We start from the raw sequence: 18,665 nt of genomic DNA on the forward strand, positions 1-18,665 counted from the left end.
AGCAGGATGGTAGGAGGGGCGTGCTCACAATATAACTGGGCCCCATACCCACCGGGTGGGCGACCCATAAGCTGAAGATTTGTTAAGTGACAGAGGCCCTCACACAGGAGTGAGAGTTCTGAGCCCCACCTCAGAGTCCCTATCTCGGTTCCCGGCATTGGGAAGAGAAGGAGACCCCAGGACATCTAGTTTTGAAGGCCAGAAGGTCTTGGCTCTGGGAGCCCCACAGGACTGGGGAAAACGGAGACTCTATTCACTTGGGAAGCACACACAGAAACTCACGTGCACCAGGTCCAAGGGCAGAGGCAGTGATTTCATAGGAACCTGGGCCAGACCTGCCTGCTGGATTTGGAGGATCTCCTGGGGAGGTGGGGGACGGCTGTGGCTCACTCAGGGGACATAAAAGCTGGTATTTCAGGAGTGTTATTCTAGAAGTGTTAATCTACATGCTTTCCTGGAGGCTGACATCTTGACTGGATCATTAGCACCAAGACCTAGACCCACCCAACAGCCTGCAGGGAAGCATCAGGCCAAACAACATCCAGGGTGGGAACACAGCCACACCCATCAGCAGACTTCCTACATCACAAAGGCCTCTAGACACAGCCCTACCCACCAGAGGTCCAGGACCAAGCTTCACCCATCAGTGGGCAGGCACTGGCTCCTCCTGCCAAGAACCCTGCATAAGCCTCTAGTCCAGCCTCATCCATCAGGGGAAGATACTAGAAAAAAGAAAATAATAATCCCAAAGCCTGTGGAAGGAACCCAAACACATAGAAAGATAGACACTATGAGGCAGCAAAGGAATATCTCCCAGGCCAAGGCATGAGATAAAATCCCAGAAGAAGAAATAAGTGATGAGGAGATAGGCAATTTATCCGAGGAAGAGTTTAAAGTAATGCTAGCCAAGATGTTCAGAGAACTCAGGAAGAGTATAGATGCACAGAGTGAAGTTTTTAGCAAAGAGTTGGAAAATATAAAGAATATTCAAACAGAGTTGAAGAATAAAATCATTGAAATGAACAATACACTAGAAGGAACCAAGAAAAGACTAAATGGGGCAGAAGAATGGATCAGTGAGCTAGAAGACAGATTAGTGGAAATCACTACTTCAGAAAAGAAAAAAGAATAAAAAGGAATGAGGATAGTTTAAGAGAACTCTGGGACAATATGAAGCACTCTAATATTCGCATTATAGGGGTCCCAGAAAGAGAAGAGAGACAGAAAAGACCTGAGAAAATTTTTGGAGAGATAACTGAAAACTTCCTCAACTTGGGAGGCGCAGAGAGTATCACAAAGGATCAACCCAAAGAGGAACACACCAAAGTACATAGTCATCAAATTGACAACAATTAAGGATAAGGAGAAAATATTAAAATTAGCAAGAGAAAAGCAACAAATAACATACAAGGGAACACCCATAAGGTTATCAGCTGATTTTTCAGCAGAAACTCTACAAGCCAGAAGGGAGTGGCACGATATATTTAAAGTGATGCAAGGGGGAAACTTACAACCAAGAATACTCTATCCAGCAAGGCTCTCGTTCAGACTTGATGGAGAAATCAAAAGCTTCACAGATAAACAAAAGCTGAAAGGTTTCAGCACCACCAACCCAGCTTTACAACAAATGTTAAAAGACCTTCTCTAGTCATCAAACCATAAGAAAAGAGAACAAAAAGAAGAAAGAGCAAAAAAAAAAAGAGAGAGAGAGAGAGACCTACAAAAGGTTTCTTTTCTGGGTCTTTTGTGGTTCCTTATAAATTTTGGAATTGTTCTAGTTCTGTGAGGAATGTCACAAGTATTTTGATGGGGGTTGCATTGGATCTGTGGATTGCTTTGGGGAGTGTGGCCATTTTGATAGTGTTGATTCTTCCAATCTTTCCATTTCTTTGTGTCATTTCAGTTTTCAGAGTATAGGTAATCTCCTTGGTTAAGTTTATTTCTAGGTGTTTTGTTGTTTTTGATGTAATGGAAATATCTCTGCCAGGTATAAAATTCTGGTTTTTGAAGTGAAAAAAAAAAAAGTGAATGAAGGGCCAGAAATGGCAAAATATCCTTTTTTATGGGTGAGTTGTATTCCATTACATATGTATACGTGTGTGTGTATACACACACACACACACACACACACACACATATATATATGCTACATCTCCATTATCTATTCAACAACTGATGTGCACTTAGGATGCTTCCAAATCTTGGCAATTATAAATAATGTTGCTGTTAATAGCAGGGTGTATGTATCTTTTTGAGTTAATTTTTATTTTGTGGTTGGCTTTATTCCTTTGATAACCATGCAAGTTTAAAAAGCTAAAGCTCTAAACGTTCTTAGAAACAATGAACAGAACATATATGTAAATATAAAAATATATGTGCAGTAAAAAAAAATGATCTATCAAGCCATCAAAGACATAGAAGAAACTTAAAAAGACATCACTAAATGAAAGAAGCCAGTCTGAAAAGGCTACAAACTGTATGATTCCAACCAAATGACACTCTGGAAAAGGCAAAGCCACAAAACAATAAAAAGATTGTGGTTTCCAGGGGCTTGGGAGAGGGAGGGAGGGAGGAATGAATACATGGAGCACAAGGGATTTTTAGGGCAATGAAATTATTCTGTAGGATACTATAGTGGTGGCCACATTCATTATGCATTTGTCAAAACCCATAGAACGTACATTAAGAGTAAACCCTAATGTAAGCTATGGACTTTGGATGATAATAATGTGTCCATGTTGGTTCATCTATTGTACCAAATATGCCACACTGATGAGGGATGTTGAGGGTAGGGGAGAATATATGAGTGGGTGGGGAGGGCTATGTGTAAACTCTATTTTCTGCTGAGTTCTGCTGTGAACCTGAAACTGCTCTTAAAAAAATAGTCTATTAACAACAACAACAAAAAGAAACAGGCAATCTGAATAGTCCTAAATCTATTATAGAAATTGAATAATAATTAATAACCTCCCAAAGCAGAAAGCACCAGGTTCAGATGGGTCTACTCATAAATTCTATCAAACATTTGCAGAAAAAACTATAACAATTTTCTACAATATATTTCAGAATATAGAAGTAGAGAGGACACTTCCTAGCTCATTCTATGAGGCCAGCATTACCCTAATACCAAAAAAGACAAGGACACCACAAGAAAAGAAAACTACAGATCAGTATCTCTCATGAACATAGATGCAAAAATCCTCAACAAAATATTAGCAAACTGAATCCAACAATGTATAAAAAGAATTATATAGCATTACTAAGTGGGATTTATTCCAGATATGCAAAGCTGGTTCAATATTCAAAAATCAATTAATGTAATCCATCAACAGGCTAAAGAAGAAAAATCACATGATCATATTCATTTTTTCAATAGATACAGAAAAAGCATTTGACAAAACCCATCACCCATCCATAATGAAAACTCTCAGTAAAATAAGAATACAGGGGAGCTTCTTCAACTTGATAGCTATAAAAACCTATAGCTGACATCATGCTTCATGGTGACAAACTTGAAGCTTTCCCACAAGAACAGTAACAAGGTAAGGATATTTCCACTCACCACTGCTTTTCAACATCATACTGGAAGTCCTAGCTAATGCAATAAGACAAGAAAAGAAAATTAAAAGTATAAAGAGAAGGAAAGAAGAAATAAAATTATCTTTGTTCGCTGATGACATGATCAAAACTCCTGAAACTGTGCTTGCTTTGGCAGCACATATACTATGAATACGAAATAAATACAAAAACAAATATATGTATGTATATGCATGACTGGGATATTGTGCTGTACACCAGAAATTGACACGTTGTAACTGACTGTACTTCAATCAAACAAACAAAAAACAAAAAAACTCCTGGACCTAATAAGCAATTATAGCAGGGCTGCAGGATACAAACTTAATACAAAAAGTCAGTAGATCACTTTCCTATATATCAATAATGAACAAGTGAAATTTGAAATACTATTCATATTAGCAGACCCAAAATAAAATACTTAGGCATAAATCTAACAAAATATGTATGAGATCCATATGAGGAAAACTACAAAATTCTGATGAGAGAAATCAAAAACTAAATAAATGGAGAGATAGTTCATGTTCGTGGATAGGAAAACTCAATGTTTTCAAGGTGTCAGTTCTTCCCAACTTGATATATAGATTGAAGTAATCCCAATCAAAATCCCAACAAGTTATTTTGTAGATATGAACAAACTGATTATAAAATTTATATGGAGAGGCAAAAGATCTGGAATATTGAAGACAAACAAAGTTGGAGGACTTATACTACCCAATATCAAGACTTACTATAAAGCTACAATAATCAGTGTGGTATTAGCAAAAGAATAGACAAATAGATCAGTGGAACAGAACGGAGAGCCCAGAAATAGATCCATATAAATACTGTCAACTAATCTTTGACAAAGGAACAAAGCAAAAGATAATCTTTTTAGCAAACATCACTGGAACTGGGCATCCACAGGCAAAAATATATATATATACACAGACATTACATCCTTCACAAAAATTAACTCAAAATGGATCACTGACCTGAATGTAAAACACAAAGCTATAAAACTGCTAGAAGATAACATAGGAGAAAATTTAGATGACTTTGGGTTTGGTGATGACTTTTTACAAGCAACACCAGAGGCATGCAGAGAGGCATGATCCATGAAAGAAATAATAAACAGGCCTTTATTAAAATTAAAAATTTCTGCTGTACAAAAGACACTGTCAAGAGAATAAAGACAAGCCACAGACTGGGACAAAATATCTCCAGAAAAGTCAGATAAAGGTCTGTCACCAATAAGAAAACAACCCAATTTTAAAAAGGTCCAATGACCTTAATAGATACTTCACCCAAGAAGATATACAGATGGCAAGTAAGCATAGGAAAAGATGCTCCACATCATATGCCATCAGGGAACTGAAAATGAAAACAACAATGAAATACCATCACCTGCCTACTAGAACGGTCAAAATCCAAAATACTGACAACACCAAATTCTCATGAGAATATGAGGCAATGGAAAGTCATTCACAGCTGGTGAGAATGCAAAATGCAACAGTCACTTTGGAAGACACTTTGACATTTTCCTACGTAACTAGACACACTCTAACCATATGATCCAGCCACTGCATTCCTTGGTATTTATGCAAATAAACTAAAAACTTATGTTCACACAAAAGCTTGCATGTGGATGTTTATAGCAACTTTATTCATTATTGCCAAACCTGAATGAAACCAAGATGTCCTTCTGTAGGTGAAAGGATAAGTAAACTTGATACATACAGACAATAGAATATTATTCAGTGCTAAAAAGAAATGAGCTGTCAAGCTGTGAAAAGACATGGAGGAACTATAAATGCATATTACTAAGTGAAAGAATCCAATTTGAAAAGGCTACATAATGTATGATTCCAATTATATGACATTCTGGAAAAGGCAAACCTATGGAAACAGTAAAAATATCAGAGATTGCCAAGGGGAAGGAGTAAAGATAGGATGATAGCAGGTGGAGCACAGAGGATGTTTAGGGTGATGAAACGACTCTGTATGACTCTATAGCAGTGGATACATGACATTATACATTTGTTAAAACCCACAGAATGTACAACACCAAGAGTGAACCCTAAGATAAACTATGGACTCTGGGTGATAATGATGTGCCAGTGTAGGCTCATCAGTTGTAACAAATGTCTTACTCAAAAGAGGGATGTTGAATTTGGGGGAGGCTAGGTAGGTGTAGGGGTAGGGAGTATCTGGATACTCTGTACTTTCTGCTCAATTTTGCTATGAATCTAAAACTGCTCTTTTTAAAAAAAACTATCTTTTAAAAAAGCAATGGCTTTACAAAAATTTTTAATGAAATAAGTAAAATAACAGAAAGTTAAAATTTTTTTAAAGACAGAAAATTCCCCAAAACTTAGTGACATGTTTGTTTGAAAGAGCCCATTGTGTATCTGGCATTGTAGATGAAAACAAAAATACACCAAGGAACACCATTATAAAATTTGAAGCATGGGAACCCAAGAAAGTTTGCTACAAATTTGCAGAGATAGAGTTAGAAAAGATCTGGAGTCAAAATTCTTTTGGACGTCTCAACAGCAATAATGAAAGATTAGAGGCAATAACACAGTAGTCCAAATTCTGAAGAGAAATTATTTCCTGCCTAAAATTCTGTGTTTATATGAATGTGTTTCCCCGGAGAAAGAGGAAGACCTGGGATGCAAGAAACAGGAGAGCCACCCAGGAGAGAGGCAAAGGGAATTCCTGGGGCAGGATGACAGGAGACCTGAGCATGACAGCTGTATTGAAGCTGTCAGAAGGTAGCTGTCCATGTCAGAGCAGGTCAGCAGGCACTATGGGAGACTTTCTTGGGAAGACAAAATTGTCAGAACAACTGATTTACCCAAATCTGTTGAAAGATGATTTATATAAGTGGCTGAGAATTTAGGGTTAAATCACTGAGAGGAATATAGAAAACTAAGCAAATGGGAAAACAAGACAATTATTAACTCCAGAGGAATAAAGTTTTGAGGGAAAATTAATCTTAGTTAACCACTTGTTTCAGCTAAGAATATAATAGCATAATTATGTAAACAGTAAACAAGGCTTTTGACTGATCCAAATGATGATTTGTACATATTGGTAGGATGAGAAAAAAGGAAAGATGCAAGTGTAAGAAAGACAGCAAGGAGGAGAAAAGATTAAATATTCATCAAAGACCACAGATAAGGCCTGTGTCTGAAAATCAAGAAATCTAGAAACAAGGAGAAGTTAAATACCAAAAAGAAACAGTTAAGGTCGTGGTTCCTCCTGAGAAGAGGCCAAGGAAGTAGGGGTGAGGAGCTGCTTTTCAACAACTGAAGGCTCTGAGATTTTATCCCACTTGCATGCTAATGTGTTTAGGGGAGGCTGGCAGAAGACGCAAGACTCCCCGATCAGAGACAAAGAACAGTTTGTTAGACACAGCACTAGTGTGAAAGTATTACCTTTTATCTGGTTCCTTGAACCCCATTTCTCACAGAGTGATGCCAAGAGAGCCAGATGACACCTGTATACACAGTGGCTGCATTACAGGAGAGGAAGCCTGAGTTTAGGGAACGGTTATTATGCTAATAATGGACAGTAAGTCTGCCCGCCTTTTGCTTAGAGGAAGATGCTATCTCTGCCAAGGTTGTTTGCTATGCAGACATTCCTAAAAAGACTGGAGTGAACAAAGTAGGCCAGTCAGTGCCTCACTCACAAGACGTGCTGACCAACAGAAGTGACTTAAAACTGCTGTTTTTCATAATCAGCCTCAAATTATTTGATTTTTTACAATTATATGCACGTATAACTTTCATAAAATGAAAATTTAGCAAATCAGATACTTGACGTTATTTAAACAGCTCGCCTAACCCTTACTCCTACTGACTGGGCATCTCCTTTCCAACGGACAGCCGAAGTCGGGGGGAGAAAATTGGAAAAGGAAGTTTTCCGAAACTTCGCGCAGGGCGGGCTGGTAGCAAGGAAGAGTGGCCCCAACGCCAGCGGTCCGATTCGTGGCGAGGACAAGGCGACTCCCCCTCCTCTAGCCCTGGCCTCGAATCCCTGGCAGGCTCCTCGGAGGCGCTGAGCGCAGGGTTCCGCACCTTAAGACCAGGACGTGAGGGCAGGGACCAACGCCGCCGCCGCTGGTTGAGAGTTGCAAGCCACGTGTGTCAAGTGCCCGGTGCAGCCCTTTTCTAGCCTGTGTTGACTGCAGTATTCCGGGATGTGAACCCAGGCCCCCTGAAAAGAAGAAACTAGCTAACATAGCCCGCGGGGGCTCCTCCGGGGCTGAGGACACGACGCAGCCCCTACGGCGCAGGAGGAGGGGTGGGCAGCTTGGCCGCATCCCCCGCAGGATCGTGCGCCCATCCCCTTGCTGTTGCGCACAGGCACACCGCGGCCCTGCCTGGCGCTTGGAAAGCATTCGACCCGCGCGGACTAGAGCAGGGGGCTGCGGCAGGCGCTCCACAGGTCGGCGGAGCGGAGAAGCGGGTCTGAACTCTCACCCCTCCCTCAGGCACCAGCCAACGCATGCTGCCGCCGAGGGGGACGGGCTGCGGAGATCCCGTTTATCAGCCACATCTCCCATTACATAAGGCGGCGCTGTATCTCTCCTGGGCATCTCTGCGAACGCGAGCCCTCTCCCACGCGCGGGGCGCCTGCCCACCGCTTCCAGCAGGGTGTTGCCAGTTCTAGAGAGGGGGTCGTTCCACTCATCTTGGCGCAGCCCTCGGTGATTCCCCACTCCTTCCCCCAACACAGAGAACCCACAGGAGATGCTGCTGACTATTCAACGGATGAAGAAACAGGCCCACGTATGGGTCATACAAGCAGGTGGCAGCACTCCAGACACTGGGGAGCCACAAGGGGCAGAGCCTGGCCTTCAGCCCTCACGGTCTGAAATTACGCTGGGAAGCTTGGGGCTGGGAGAGAAGAGAGGGTGGGAATCCTGCTACAGGTGACAGAAGAGGGTGAGCAAGGCCAAGAGGCTTCTGAGCAGGAACGACAGCTCCAGCGTCCCTTGGAAGACCGTTGTGAGGAGGCTGAGCCCCAGTGAAGTAGGACAGAGGGAGCCTGAGCAGGCAGAGAGAGGGGGTCTTAGGGAAGGCTCTGGCTTGGGGAGAAAGTGGGTGAGGGAGGGAGCTTGACATCAGCATCCAATAGGCAAATGCTGCAGCCTCTGTTGCGCGGGTTTCTGGAGGACTTCTTGAGAAATGAGGAAAAGCATGGAAACGGCTACATGCCAGTCCGTGCAGGGGGTGGGCTGCCCACAGGGGACTTTGGAGTCGGAGCAGGCCCAGGAGTTGCCCTCCACAGCCTTCGATCTCCAAACTTGAAGCCCTCAGAGGGCAGAGGTTGGTCTCACAGGTACTGGTGTACAGAAGTGGTCACGCCAGGTCTCAGTGGCAGTGAGAACAGTTACTCTCCAGGGCTAAGGCTGGATCTGCCTCTTGCCAGCCTGGCCCACTGAGGGAATCCCAGCAGGATAGGCCTGCTCTGAAGGCCTGGGTGGGGCATCCAGTGACCAGGCTGCCCACGCTCAGAATTATCATCAAAGCAACTTTTCAAAGGAAAGGTCCCAGGAGGATCCTTGAATCTGACTGAAGCTTTCAACCGGGAGAGTTGGGAATCTGAACTACAATCCTTCCCACCATGGGGCTGACAGGGAATCAGGTGGGCCAAGAGAAGTGAACTTTGCTTTTCTCCTTTTATCCTGTTTGAATTTTGTATCTAAAGCAACCATTGCTTTGGTAATGTAAGAGACCAGTTCACTGAAAAAAAAAAAAAAAGAAAATAATAATAAAACCCCTGGATTCCCACATCTGATAGACTGTGGTCATACATTGTCTGCCCAGCATTTCTGGTGACCCAGAGGGGTCTCATGTCAGGAGCTGGGTGGGCACTCAGGGTGGAGACCAAGCAAAAGTGCTAGAGTTCCAGCTGGCACGGCTGACACCAGTGTGCCCTAAGGGCCCTCTCACCTACCCCTGAAGTGAGCTCATCCAGATCTTGGAAACTGCCCCAGACCCCTCTCAGTAATAAGTCCACAAGAAATCAGATGCTTTCCTTTATGCGATGCTGGATTTTCCACAAAGTAAAATCAAGATGAGTAAAGATGTGGTTTCTAGATAGTGCCCGACAAAGCAGAGACCACGGTATGAGGCGTCACCACTTGGGCCTATAAAAGCTGCCACAAGAGGCCAAGGCCACAAGCTGCTCAGCTCAGGCCAGCCTACACATCTGCTCCTCGCTCCTCGTGTACTGGCTCCAGGCTCCATGGCGCTCTGGATGACCGTGGTCATTGCTTTCACCTGCATTGGCGGCCTCGCCTCCCCGGTCCCTACGCCTTCCCCTAAAGCCCTCAAGGAGCTCATTGAAGAACTGGTCAACATTACCCAGAACCAGAAGGTGAGTGCCTGCTGACCAGGATCCCAGCTCTGAGGATGCAAGGGTGCACCACTCTCGGGAAGGGTACTGGTCACGGTCTGGGCCAGGAAGGTTGGGCCTGATCTTAATAAGATGCCTGTGAGTCAGGAAGAAGCCCCATGGACTAGAGGACAGGCCTGGCCATGAGGGAGAGGAGACAGGCTCAGGGGTGCAGCAGTACAGATGGATGCATGCAGAGACTGGGCAGAGCCTCTAGGGACCACCTGCTCCCCTGGCCTAGCCAGCTCCCACACAGCCACTCTGAAAAGAGGAAAGCAGAGAAGGGCTGGCACCCTCCTGGAACTATTTGGCATTTGCTAACTGGATTTGAATGCAATTATGAGGCCGTTATTCACAGCATCTTAGTTACGCCCATCCTTACAGAAGGATTCATTAGTAGAGTCAGCTCCTCTCCCCAGTGATGATGGCTCACATTTTTGAGCACTGATAATGTGCCAAGCCCATTGCTGGGACTTTACATCTCATTTCATCACTGCTAACCACCTTAAGAGGAAGGTACGATATCCCAATTTTACTGACTAAGCTTCAGTGAGGTTAACTGACAAAAGTCAGATTCAAGCCAGTACCATTACTGGCTGACACCAGAGTGCCCATACTCCGAATTGCAGTGGACCCCAATTCAGAAGGCAGGATGTTTGATATACTAGACCCTCACTGCCTCCCATCTGATTGACCTGGCCACCTCCTCCTTCACCTAACACTGCCCTGGCCCCTCCCTGTAGGCCCCCTATTGATGTCCTGGTGTCATTGTCATCGGTCCTCTAGCCCCTGCTGTGGCAAGCTTCACACAAGGCTTGTCCCTTACTGGCTGCGCCACTCAGTTTTTCTCTGTCAGCTTCAAGACTCTGTACAATGGGTCTCTCCCAATGTGCAGAGCAGGAAATGAAGCTCAAGAACATTGGAGGTCCCAGGCCTACCTCTGCTTGTGGGGCCTGATCCCTGTGGAGATCTGGCCTCACTGGGCAGGCCTGGGATCCTGCCAGCACTCGGCTCACTATTCTTTGCTCCCTCAGGCACCCCTGTGCAACGGCAGCATGGTATGGAGCATCAACCTGACGACCAGCATGGTGAGGACCCTGGATGCTGGCGGAGAGGTGGCTGAGGCCATAATCCTTGGCTTGTCTTCCCTGAGCATGGCTCACACGGCTTAAGCATGGGTTCTAAGCAAGCTTCAAGAACCACTCTCTGCTCCTTCATAATCTGGGCTCCTCCCACCACCCAGATGCACCTCCACCACGCCCCTTAGCCCTACTCCTCCCGCAAACTCCCTATAGGTGCCACCTGACTCCCCAGTGTTCTCCTCCCCGCAGTACTGTGCAGCCCGGGAATCCCTGATCAACATCACCAACTGCAGTGTCATCCAGAGGACCCAGAGGATGCTGAATGCCCTCTGTCCTCACAAGCTCTCAGCCAAGGTAAAATCCCCCAGTCCCAACCCTGCACACACTTCTGTCAGCCCTGGGCTCACACTGGGAGCTTCATGGGAACCCAGCTGAGCATCTGAGGCATGTGTCCACCCAGGGGTAAGTGCACTGTGGAAGCAGGGACGTGTCTTTGGGATTTCCAAGACTCCTCCCTGAGCTTCAGTTCCACATCTATAAAATGTGCATAATAACAGCACCCACCTCATGGAGGCTTTTATGAGGACTGAACCAGCGGCCCCAGGAAAGCCCCTGGCGGATGCTGGCCGTCCTGGCTCTGGCGTCCCCACCAACGCACCGGCCTCTCTGTCCTGCTGCAGGTTTCCAGCGAACACGTCCGAGACACCAAAATCAAAGTGACCCAGTTCATAAAAACCCTGCTCCAACACTCAAGGAACGTTTTTCACTACAGAAGTTTCAACTGGAGCAAGAAAAGTTAGCGTTATTATTTGCAGAGAGGGACCCTGACCATTTAAATTGCAGATTCATTTTTCTTTCAGATGTCAGAAATTTCTTGGGGAGACTGGAGGAGGGTTGGGGGGGGTAAGATTTCCTTAGCTTAGACCTCAGCCTGTGCTGTCTGCCTTGAGCCTAGCCGACCCCAGCTACCCCTTGCCTTGGTGCCTGGGGCTCAGCCTGGAGAGCCTCTTGCATCCAGGGCTCCAAGCTCAGTGGACAAGGGTGGATGTTGTCCCACACAACTTCCCCATCCTTAGTGCAAACTGTAGCATTTCGGTGGGTGCAACCCTGGCTGGACACACAGTGAAAGAGGGACCTGCTTTACACAGGGGCAACTAAGGCAGAGAGCAGCCTAGGCACATTTCTTCTTGGTCTTATTTATTATTATGTGTTATTTAAACAAGTGTTTTTGTCTGTACTGGGGATAGGAAGGGACTGTTACTGCCAGAACTTGGAGCCAAGGGCCTGGAGACTTGAGGCTCCAGCACTAACGCAGTGGGCATTAGGAAGCCCTGGGAATAAGTACTGTACACAAACTTCTGCTACCTCACTGGGGTCCTGGGGCCAAGGCAGGGACAGTAGACAGGAGCACTCTTGTCTGCCAGCCAGCAGTTGGCCTTCAACCAAGTAATTTATTGTTTTTCCTTGTATTTAAAGTATTAAAATATGTTATCAAAGAGTTAATAATATATAGAATAGCAGCCTAGAACACTGCGTATGGTATGTGGGGATTGGGGGAGGGGTCATTGAATTAGTTGTTGCATTGACTTTGTCAAGTTGGAAGCTGGGAATAAAGATGGTTACAAGAGACCTGACGGTTTTTGCCTTTTATTTTGACCTTTGGGGATGTTGGCCTGTGTTCTTAAGACTCTGAGGAGCTTTTCTTTAAGACCAGTTGGAGGAGGGGGCCTAGGATGGAATGGAGGGGGAGTGAGGGACAAGACTTGGGCTGAAAGAAAGTAGGCAAGCCCCTGGGGAGAGAGGACCTGGCCAGGAGGAAGTCCCCCAACGACCACCCACAGGGCCAGGGTGTCAGGGTTCAAGGAGGGCATCTGGAGCAGGCAGAGATCATGGAAGTCACTCATGGCTACAGATCTTCATGAGTGGCCAGCCTGTGTCTGGCTCTACCCACACACCCTCTGGTGTCTCCCTCAGACCCTCTCTGAGGCTCGGGGAAGCGAAAGTGGCTTGCCCAAGGTCCCATAGCCGCTAAGAAGCAAAGTCAGGATTTGAAGCCCAAACTCAATCCAACTCCAAAGAGCACACACTTAACCACCCTGCGTCCCTCTGTCCAAACATCATCTGGCCTGAATGCACAACCTGTATAATTGTGTCCTCAGCAGGTGCGGGCACCTCCCCTGAGGGGGAGCTCACTACTTAACTCTTTAGGGACAGTCTGTTCTACGTCTGGACACCTCTCAGCACTAGTGAGTGCACACTCACCACCTCTGAACAAAGACGCACCAATGACTTGCAGCCCCTGGACTGTGGAGTGACTGGGGTGGACAGCTAAGGTTGTAGGGTCCTGGTCAGACTGCTCCTCCAAGCAAGTCTTTTTGCTTCTCCCTTGGCCCAGGCCAGCACATGGAGCACAGGAAGCAGCAGGCCTCAGCAAGCCACAGCCCCTGGGCCTGCTATCAGCCGCGGTTTACACTGTGAATCTTTGGAAGGACAGGATGCCTCTTGCAGTGAGTGGGTGGTGGGTCACCAGAGATCAGTCTTAAATGCTGAGTGGCAGGCAGGCGCCCTCCCTGGGGAGCCCAGAGCCCTGTGAGAACACCTACAGCGATGCTCAGAAGTCAGTGGAGGCAGCCACCCAGGAGAGCTCATACCATGAGTGAGTCAGGCAACAGAGGCCACAGCAGGAACTGTCCAGGGTGCAGATGACCACAGCAGCTTGCTCCAGGGGCCACTCAAAGAGAGTGGACCTCTCACATGCACCCAGACAGAGGCGAGGGAAGAAGCCACGATCAACTATGCAGGGATCTAGGGATGCTGAGCTGGGGAGGAAAGACCTGGGACGGGGCACGGGAGCTGGGTGTCTCACCGGCTGTCCAGGGTGGGAAGTGATTGTCTCTGTGCCAAAGAGGTCTCAGAACCTGTTAAGTCACACTGTGCTGAAGACTGTCTGTGTGGCCTGCACCACACCAACTGTCTGGGCTAGAGATGACCAAGACACCACATGCACTTAAAGTTTAGCAGCGGAAAGAAGTCTTTAAACAACAGAGAGACTGGAGATGGATGCTCTATTCTGGGAGGATAGGAGATTCCAAACTCAAGGGTGATTGTAAGGGGCAAGATCTCCACTATCCTTCCATCCAGAGATTTGAGGATTTTTAAGGCCAGAAGAATGTATATTTTTTTTAAAACTACAAAACTTAGTGATCCATTCTCTGGTAGCATCACCTTTGACCCATGTCTTCTCTGCCCATCCATGGCCTTGGCCTGACTGTCCAAAAGGAAGATGGAAAGATTTCTGGTGAGATTCCATGTGAATTTTCCATGAACAGAGGCTGGAACTGAGGTTGACATGGAGGAGGATCTCTTATGATTTCCCAACGATACATTCCAAGCCGTACTGGGTGCACAGTGCCAACAGGGCCACCCAGAGCCCACCACTAGGGGTCTGCAGCGCACCACATCCTCAACCACCCATAGCTCCTGCCTGCACCTCCTCTTCCGAGACTGTACCCCAGACAGGAGCCTGTGGTTACTGGCAGTGGGCAGTGAGCCAGAGGGAGCTTGGGGCCTTCCAGGAATGACAGACCTATCAGAACCACAGAACCAAGCCCCTGCTGGCGGCAAGAGGAAGATGGGCCCAGCCAGGAATGAGAGATAAAGAAAAGAGAGAAAAAAAGGTATTTGTCAGCTCTTGAGGCTGGGAGCATCACTACCTGGGGACTGACCCCCTCAGGTATCTGCTGGGAGTTTTCTCTAACCATGTGGTCTCACTCCTCTCAGGCACAAGGTAAACCCTGAGCAAGGCCCAGAGAGAAGGGGCGTCAGGAAGAGACAGAGTGCTTGGTGAGTGGGAGGGGGATACTGGTCGTGGGGCCCAGGGTGGGGAGCCCCTTGGCACCCGGGAACCCCAGGCCTGGGAGGTTTCACTGGAAGAGGGGCTGGGGCTCAAGTGGGAAGTGAGACATACACTCAAGTTTCCAGTGAACTTGGCACCAAACACCTCTGTTTGCTGCTCAGATGAGGTGTCAGAAAAGACTCCGAGTCACCTCAGGGGTTCCTCTGAGGCTGGCTGTCTGAACTGCTCAGGACCCAGGAGGACAAGGGCCAGCATCTCATTTCCTCGTGACCCAGGAGCTTGAAGGCTGGGGTTTATCGAATCCATCAGCTTATCATTTTTTCGTTATGATCAACAGGGAAGTGCCTTTGCTTATGATCTTAATTCAGCTGGTCAGTTTGAGCAAACTCAAAAACCGCTCTTCCTTTGAGCTGACTCCCTTCTAAGAAGGCCCAGGCTGTGTGCAGACAGGGCAGCCTGGCCTGGGACACACAGGCCAGGGACCCAGACTTTCTAGAGGTCCAAGCTGGTGTCAGAACCCCTCCCACACATGCTGCCCACTCCTACTCTGAAAAATAAAAGTCATAAAGCCTCATTATCTTCATTCGTTTCTCGGCTCCACCCAAAAGCAACAGAGCAGAGGGTTTGCAACAAACTTTCCCAGATCAACTGATTTCTCGGCAGCAAGGGAGGGCCCCATGACGAAGCCATTTGAAATCCCAGAAGCAATTTTCTACTTACAACCTCACTTTCTGTTGCGCTCTCTCCCTTCCCCTCCTGAGTGTCTTCTCTTGTGGAAAGTGATTCTCTCAAAGTGTCATTCAGAAACGCCAACCCGCACGCTGCCTGGGCAGGTGCTGCCGTGTGGTCACCAGTGACGCAGATGCCAAAATTAAATATAGCAACTCTCGTCAGCTCCACTCTCTGCATCACTTGGACAAATGTGGGGCTCAAGGGCTCTTCCTGAAACCCACGGGGGCGGGAAGCCTGAGCTGGCTGTGGTGACCCCTGTAGACCAGAGCTGATGGCCTCTGAGGGACGAGAGGGTCCGTACCCACTGCTGAGCCCAGGGCCCTAGGCCAGGAGGGGCTGCCATATAAGAAAAGCAGTTTCTCATCTATTGCCTTCTCTTTCTTCTAATCTCGGTTTCCCCACATTTTCTCTTTAGAAGGAGCATATATTTATTTCCCACTGGGGGACAAAGACAAGTTTAATTTTAAAAAATAAATAAAAGCAAAAGAACATGGAGTTTGATGTCTGTCTGGTCCATGACGGAGCTGATCAAGGCCAGGGCTGGGAAGAGCCTGCAGTGCTTCCTGGATGCACTAGCCCAGGACCCCTAAATTCACTTCTAACTCTTCCCTGGGAGTGGCTGTCTCAAGAGAGGAAGTGGGCATCCGCAAGGGCCTGTGACACAGGGGGTCCTGCACTATTCCTCCCATGGGCTGGATCTTCTTGGGCTAATCAGATCCTGTGTTGGTGAAGAGAGAGCAAGATGCTCCATTCTTGAGACTCTTCACCTAACCTAGCCTGCTTGGCTGGGGCAGGAAGACCAGAGGGGTGAAGATGGGGGAGGGTGGGCCACCAGCTCTGAGGCTGAAGTGACATCACGTCCTGGGCGCAGATGGAGAGGTCCTGCAGACTCCTCGGCCAGCTTCTCTCTCTCAGAAGGAGCTACTTAACCATCCACTCAGCAAAGCTGGAGTCCACAGCCTTGCCTGCCTGGCTCCCTCCTCCCCTTGTTTCCTGTCCCTGTCTCCTCCCTGCATCTGTGCCCAGGATCCCATTTCCTCTGCCTTCTCTAGGAGGTTGGAGGGAGGACTTTACGGCCCAAGCAGACCTGGTTTCAAGTCTCAGCTGTGCCCCTGATTTCCCTTGTCATTAGTTAGGCCAAATCTCAGCTGCCCTCTCTGTGAAATTCATTCATTCAACAAGTATCTATTGAGGCCTTTACTAGGTGCCAGACACTGTTTTAGGTTCTAGGGATGCACGGTAAACAAAACAAGGCTACCTCTGGTGGGCAGACCAGACGCACAAACAAGATAACACAGGGTGTGCAGGGGATAATGAGTGCTATGGAGGGCAATGGAGCAGTCAGGGGGCTGCAAGGGCAGGTAGAGGCTGCTCTGTTGTGAGGGGAGGTCAGAGAAGTGCCCCTGGTGAAATAGGATAGAACCAAGACATGGATGAAGTGTGTGTGTGGTGGGGCGGGGCAAGGGGGGTGGCTAAGAAAGGCATTAACAATGAAGGGAACTGACCAGGGAGAGGGGACAGCAGGTGTCAAAGTCTTGGCAAGAACAAGCTGAAACGCTCCTCCAAGCATCTGTGTGGCCGGGGCAGGGGGTGGGCAGGACTCCAAGCAGGATGGAGCCACATGGTCTGGTTGGCACCCAACAGAAGCACTCTGGCTGCTACGTGAAGACCAGACCATCTGGTCAAGGGAGGGAGCAGTATGACTAGTGAGGAGGCTCCTGCAGAAACCCAGGTAGGAAATGATGGTGGATGTGGCACTGGAGGGTGGGATGTGGTCAGATTCTGGAGATGTGTATGTAATCCATATAGCATGCACTTATTTTTATACATCATTTACATCAACATTGTATTATATATGGTATGCAAAAACTAGGAATATATGATATTATATAATACACAAATATAAATATTAAATACATATTTTTCTATTGATACAAGTCTTAAAAATCCTTTATTATGAGAAATTTCAAACAAGTACAAAAGCAACTTGAGAGTATCCACTGCCCAACATCAACAGTTAGCAACTTTTGGCCAATTTTGTTTCATCTCTGCTCCACCTGCCCCACTTCTAAGCCAGCATACCATACAACTCCGGCTAGAGTCTGAAGGCAAAGGCTTTGGTGCCAGATTGGGTGTGAGGTACAGGAGGTTTGAACCCTGGTGTGTGGAGCTGCCATTTCCTGAGCTGGAGAAATGTGTGCTCAAGTGTGTCCCATTTAAAAAAAATAACTACTGACCACCTGGGATCCCGTACCACTCACAGCCAGCACCCCAACAAACCTGCCTTCCAACGCATCGACACCACTGTTTCTACTTGGTGAGCCTGTGTGCCTCAGGCATCAGAGCCCACTGCATTCCAGAAGCCACCTCACTGATGTCACTGATTATCTCCTATCACTAAATCCAGAGGAAGTGCCCCGCCCTTATCTCGCCTGACCCAAGAACATCTGACCCTGCTGACCAGCTGACCACCCACTTGTCCTCCAGCGTTCTCACGCCACAGCTGCCTGCCTCTTCTCCTTCCTATCCCCTCCGTGTCACTGAAGTGCCACAGTTGTTTCTTGTTCCCTCTCTTTTCTCCCCCCACCCCGGGGTAGTACTGTCCTTCCCTTGACCGCCGCACCCTCTGTGTCCACAACCCAGGCCCTCCTCAGGTCAGAGCTGCGGCCCCAGCAGCAGGTGCTTCAATTCATGGTCCCACCGCCCCACCTCCTCAGCTGCCCTCTCTGTGAACTTCCCCAAGCCAGAAGCCTGGAGTCCTCTGTGCCTTCCCATTCTTCCTTACCCTCAGATTCAGCCAATTCCAAGAGCTACTGATAACGATGATGATGTAAATGACAATGAGAGTTGGCATTTATGGGCTTCCTACAAGACAGGCACACCAAACACTGTATTTATTACCTCATATAGTCTTTTCATGCCCCTATTATTAGCCCAGTTTGACAGAGAACTCTGGACAGGGTACTTTTTCAAGGTCATCAAGAGAGTAAGTGGCAGGGTGGGGTTCAGAACAACCACGTCCCCCTGAG

The 18,665-nt window shown here is 47.2% G+C and overlaps 2 protein-coding genes across 6 annotated transcripts in view; one reads left to right on the plus strand and one right to left on the minus strand.

Moving 5' to 3' along the window:
* KIF3A (kinesin family member 3A) overlaps positions 1-18,665 on the minus strand; it is a 199,943-nt gene that overhangs the window by 113,395 nt on the left and 67,883 nt on the right. The gene's annotated exons all lie outside the window — the stretch shown is intronic.
* IL13 (interleukin 13) lies at positions 7,403-12,983 on the plus strand. 2 transcript variants are annotated; one of them, XM_006179595.3, is made up of 4 exons: positions 7,403-9,948; positions 11,001-11,054; positions 11,298-11,402; positions 11,729-12,983. In XM_006179595.3, the coding sequence occupies exons 1-4, from the start codon at positions 9,817-9,819 to the stop codon at positions 11,846-11,848; spliced, it is 411 nt and encodes a 136-aa protein (XP_006179657.1). In that variant the 5' UTR covers positions 7,403-9,816; the 3' UTR covers positions 11,849-12,983. The 2 variants fall into 2 exon arrangements, with proteins under 2 accessions (XP_006179657.1, XP_032332590.1); XM_032476699.1 differs by having other exon boundaries at positions 9,854-11,054.

The sequence above is a fragment of the Camelus ferus genome, chromosome 3 (assembly GCF_009834535.1).
Source record: "Camelus ferus isolate YT-003-E chromosome 3, BCGSAC_Cfer_1.0, whole genome shotgun sequence".
Classification (NCBI taxonomy): Eukaryota; Metazoa; Chordata; class Mammalia; order Artiodactyla; family Camelidae; genus Camelus; species Camelus ferus.

Excerpts from the sequence above, each read along its gene's own strand:
- IL13 (XM_032476699.1), top strand. The coding sequence starts at position 10,854 with ATGTGCAGAGCAGGAAATGAAGCTCAAGAACATTGGAGGTCCCAGGCC. Across the intron at positions 11,055-11,297 it reads TCAACCTGACGACCAGCATG|TACTGTGCAGCCCGGGAATC; the intron begins GTGAGGACCCTG and ends TCCTCCCCGCAG. Across the intron at positions 11,403-11,728 it reads CTCACAAGCTCTCAGCCAAG|GTTTCCAGCGAACACGTCCG; the intron begins GTAAAATCCCCC and ends GTCCTGCTGCAG.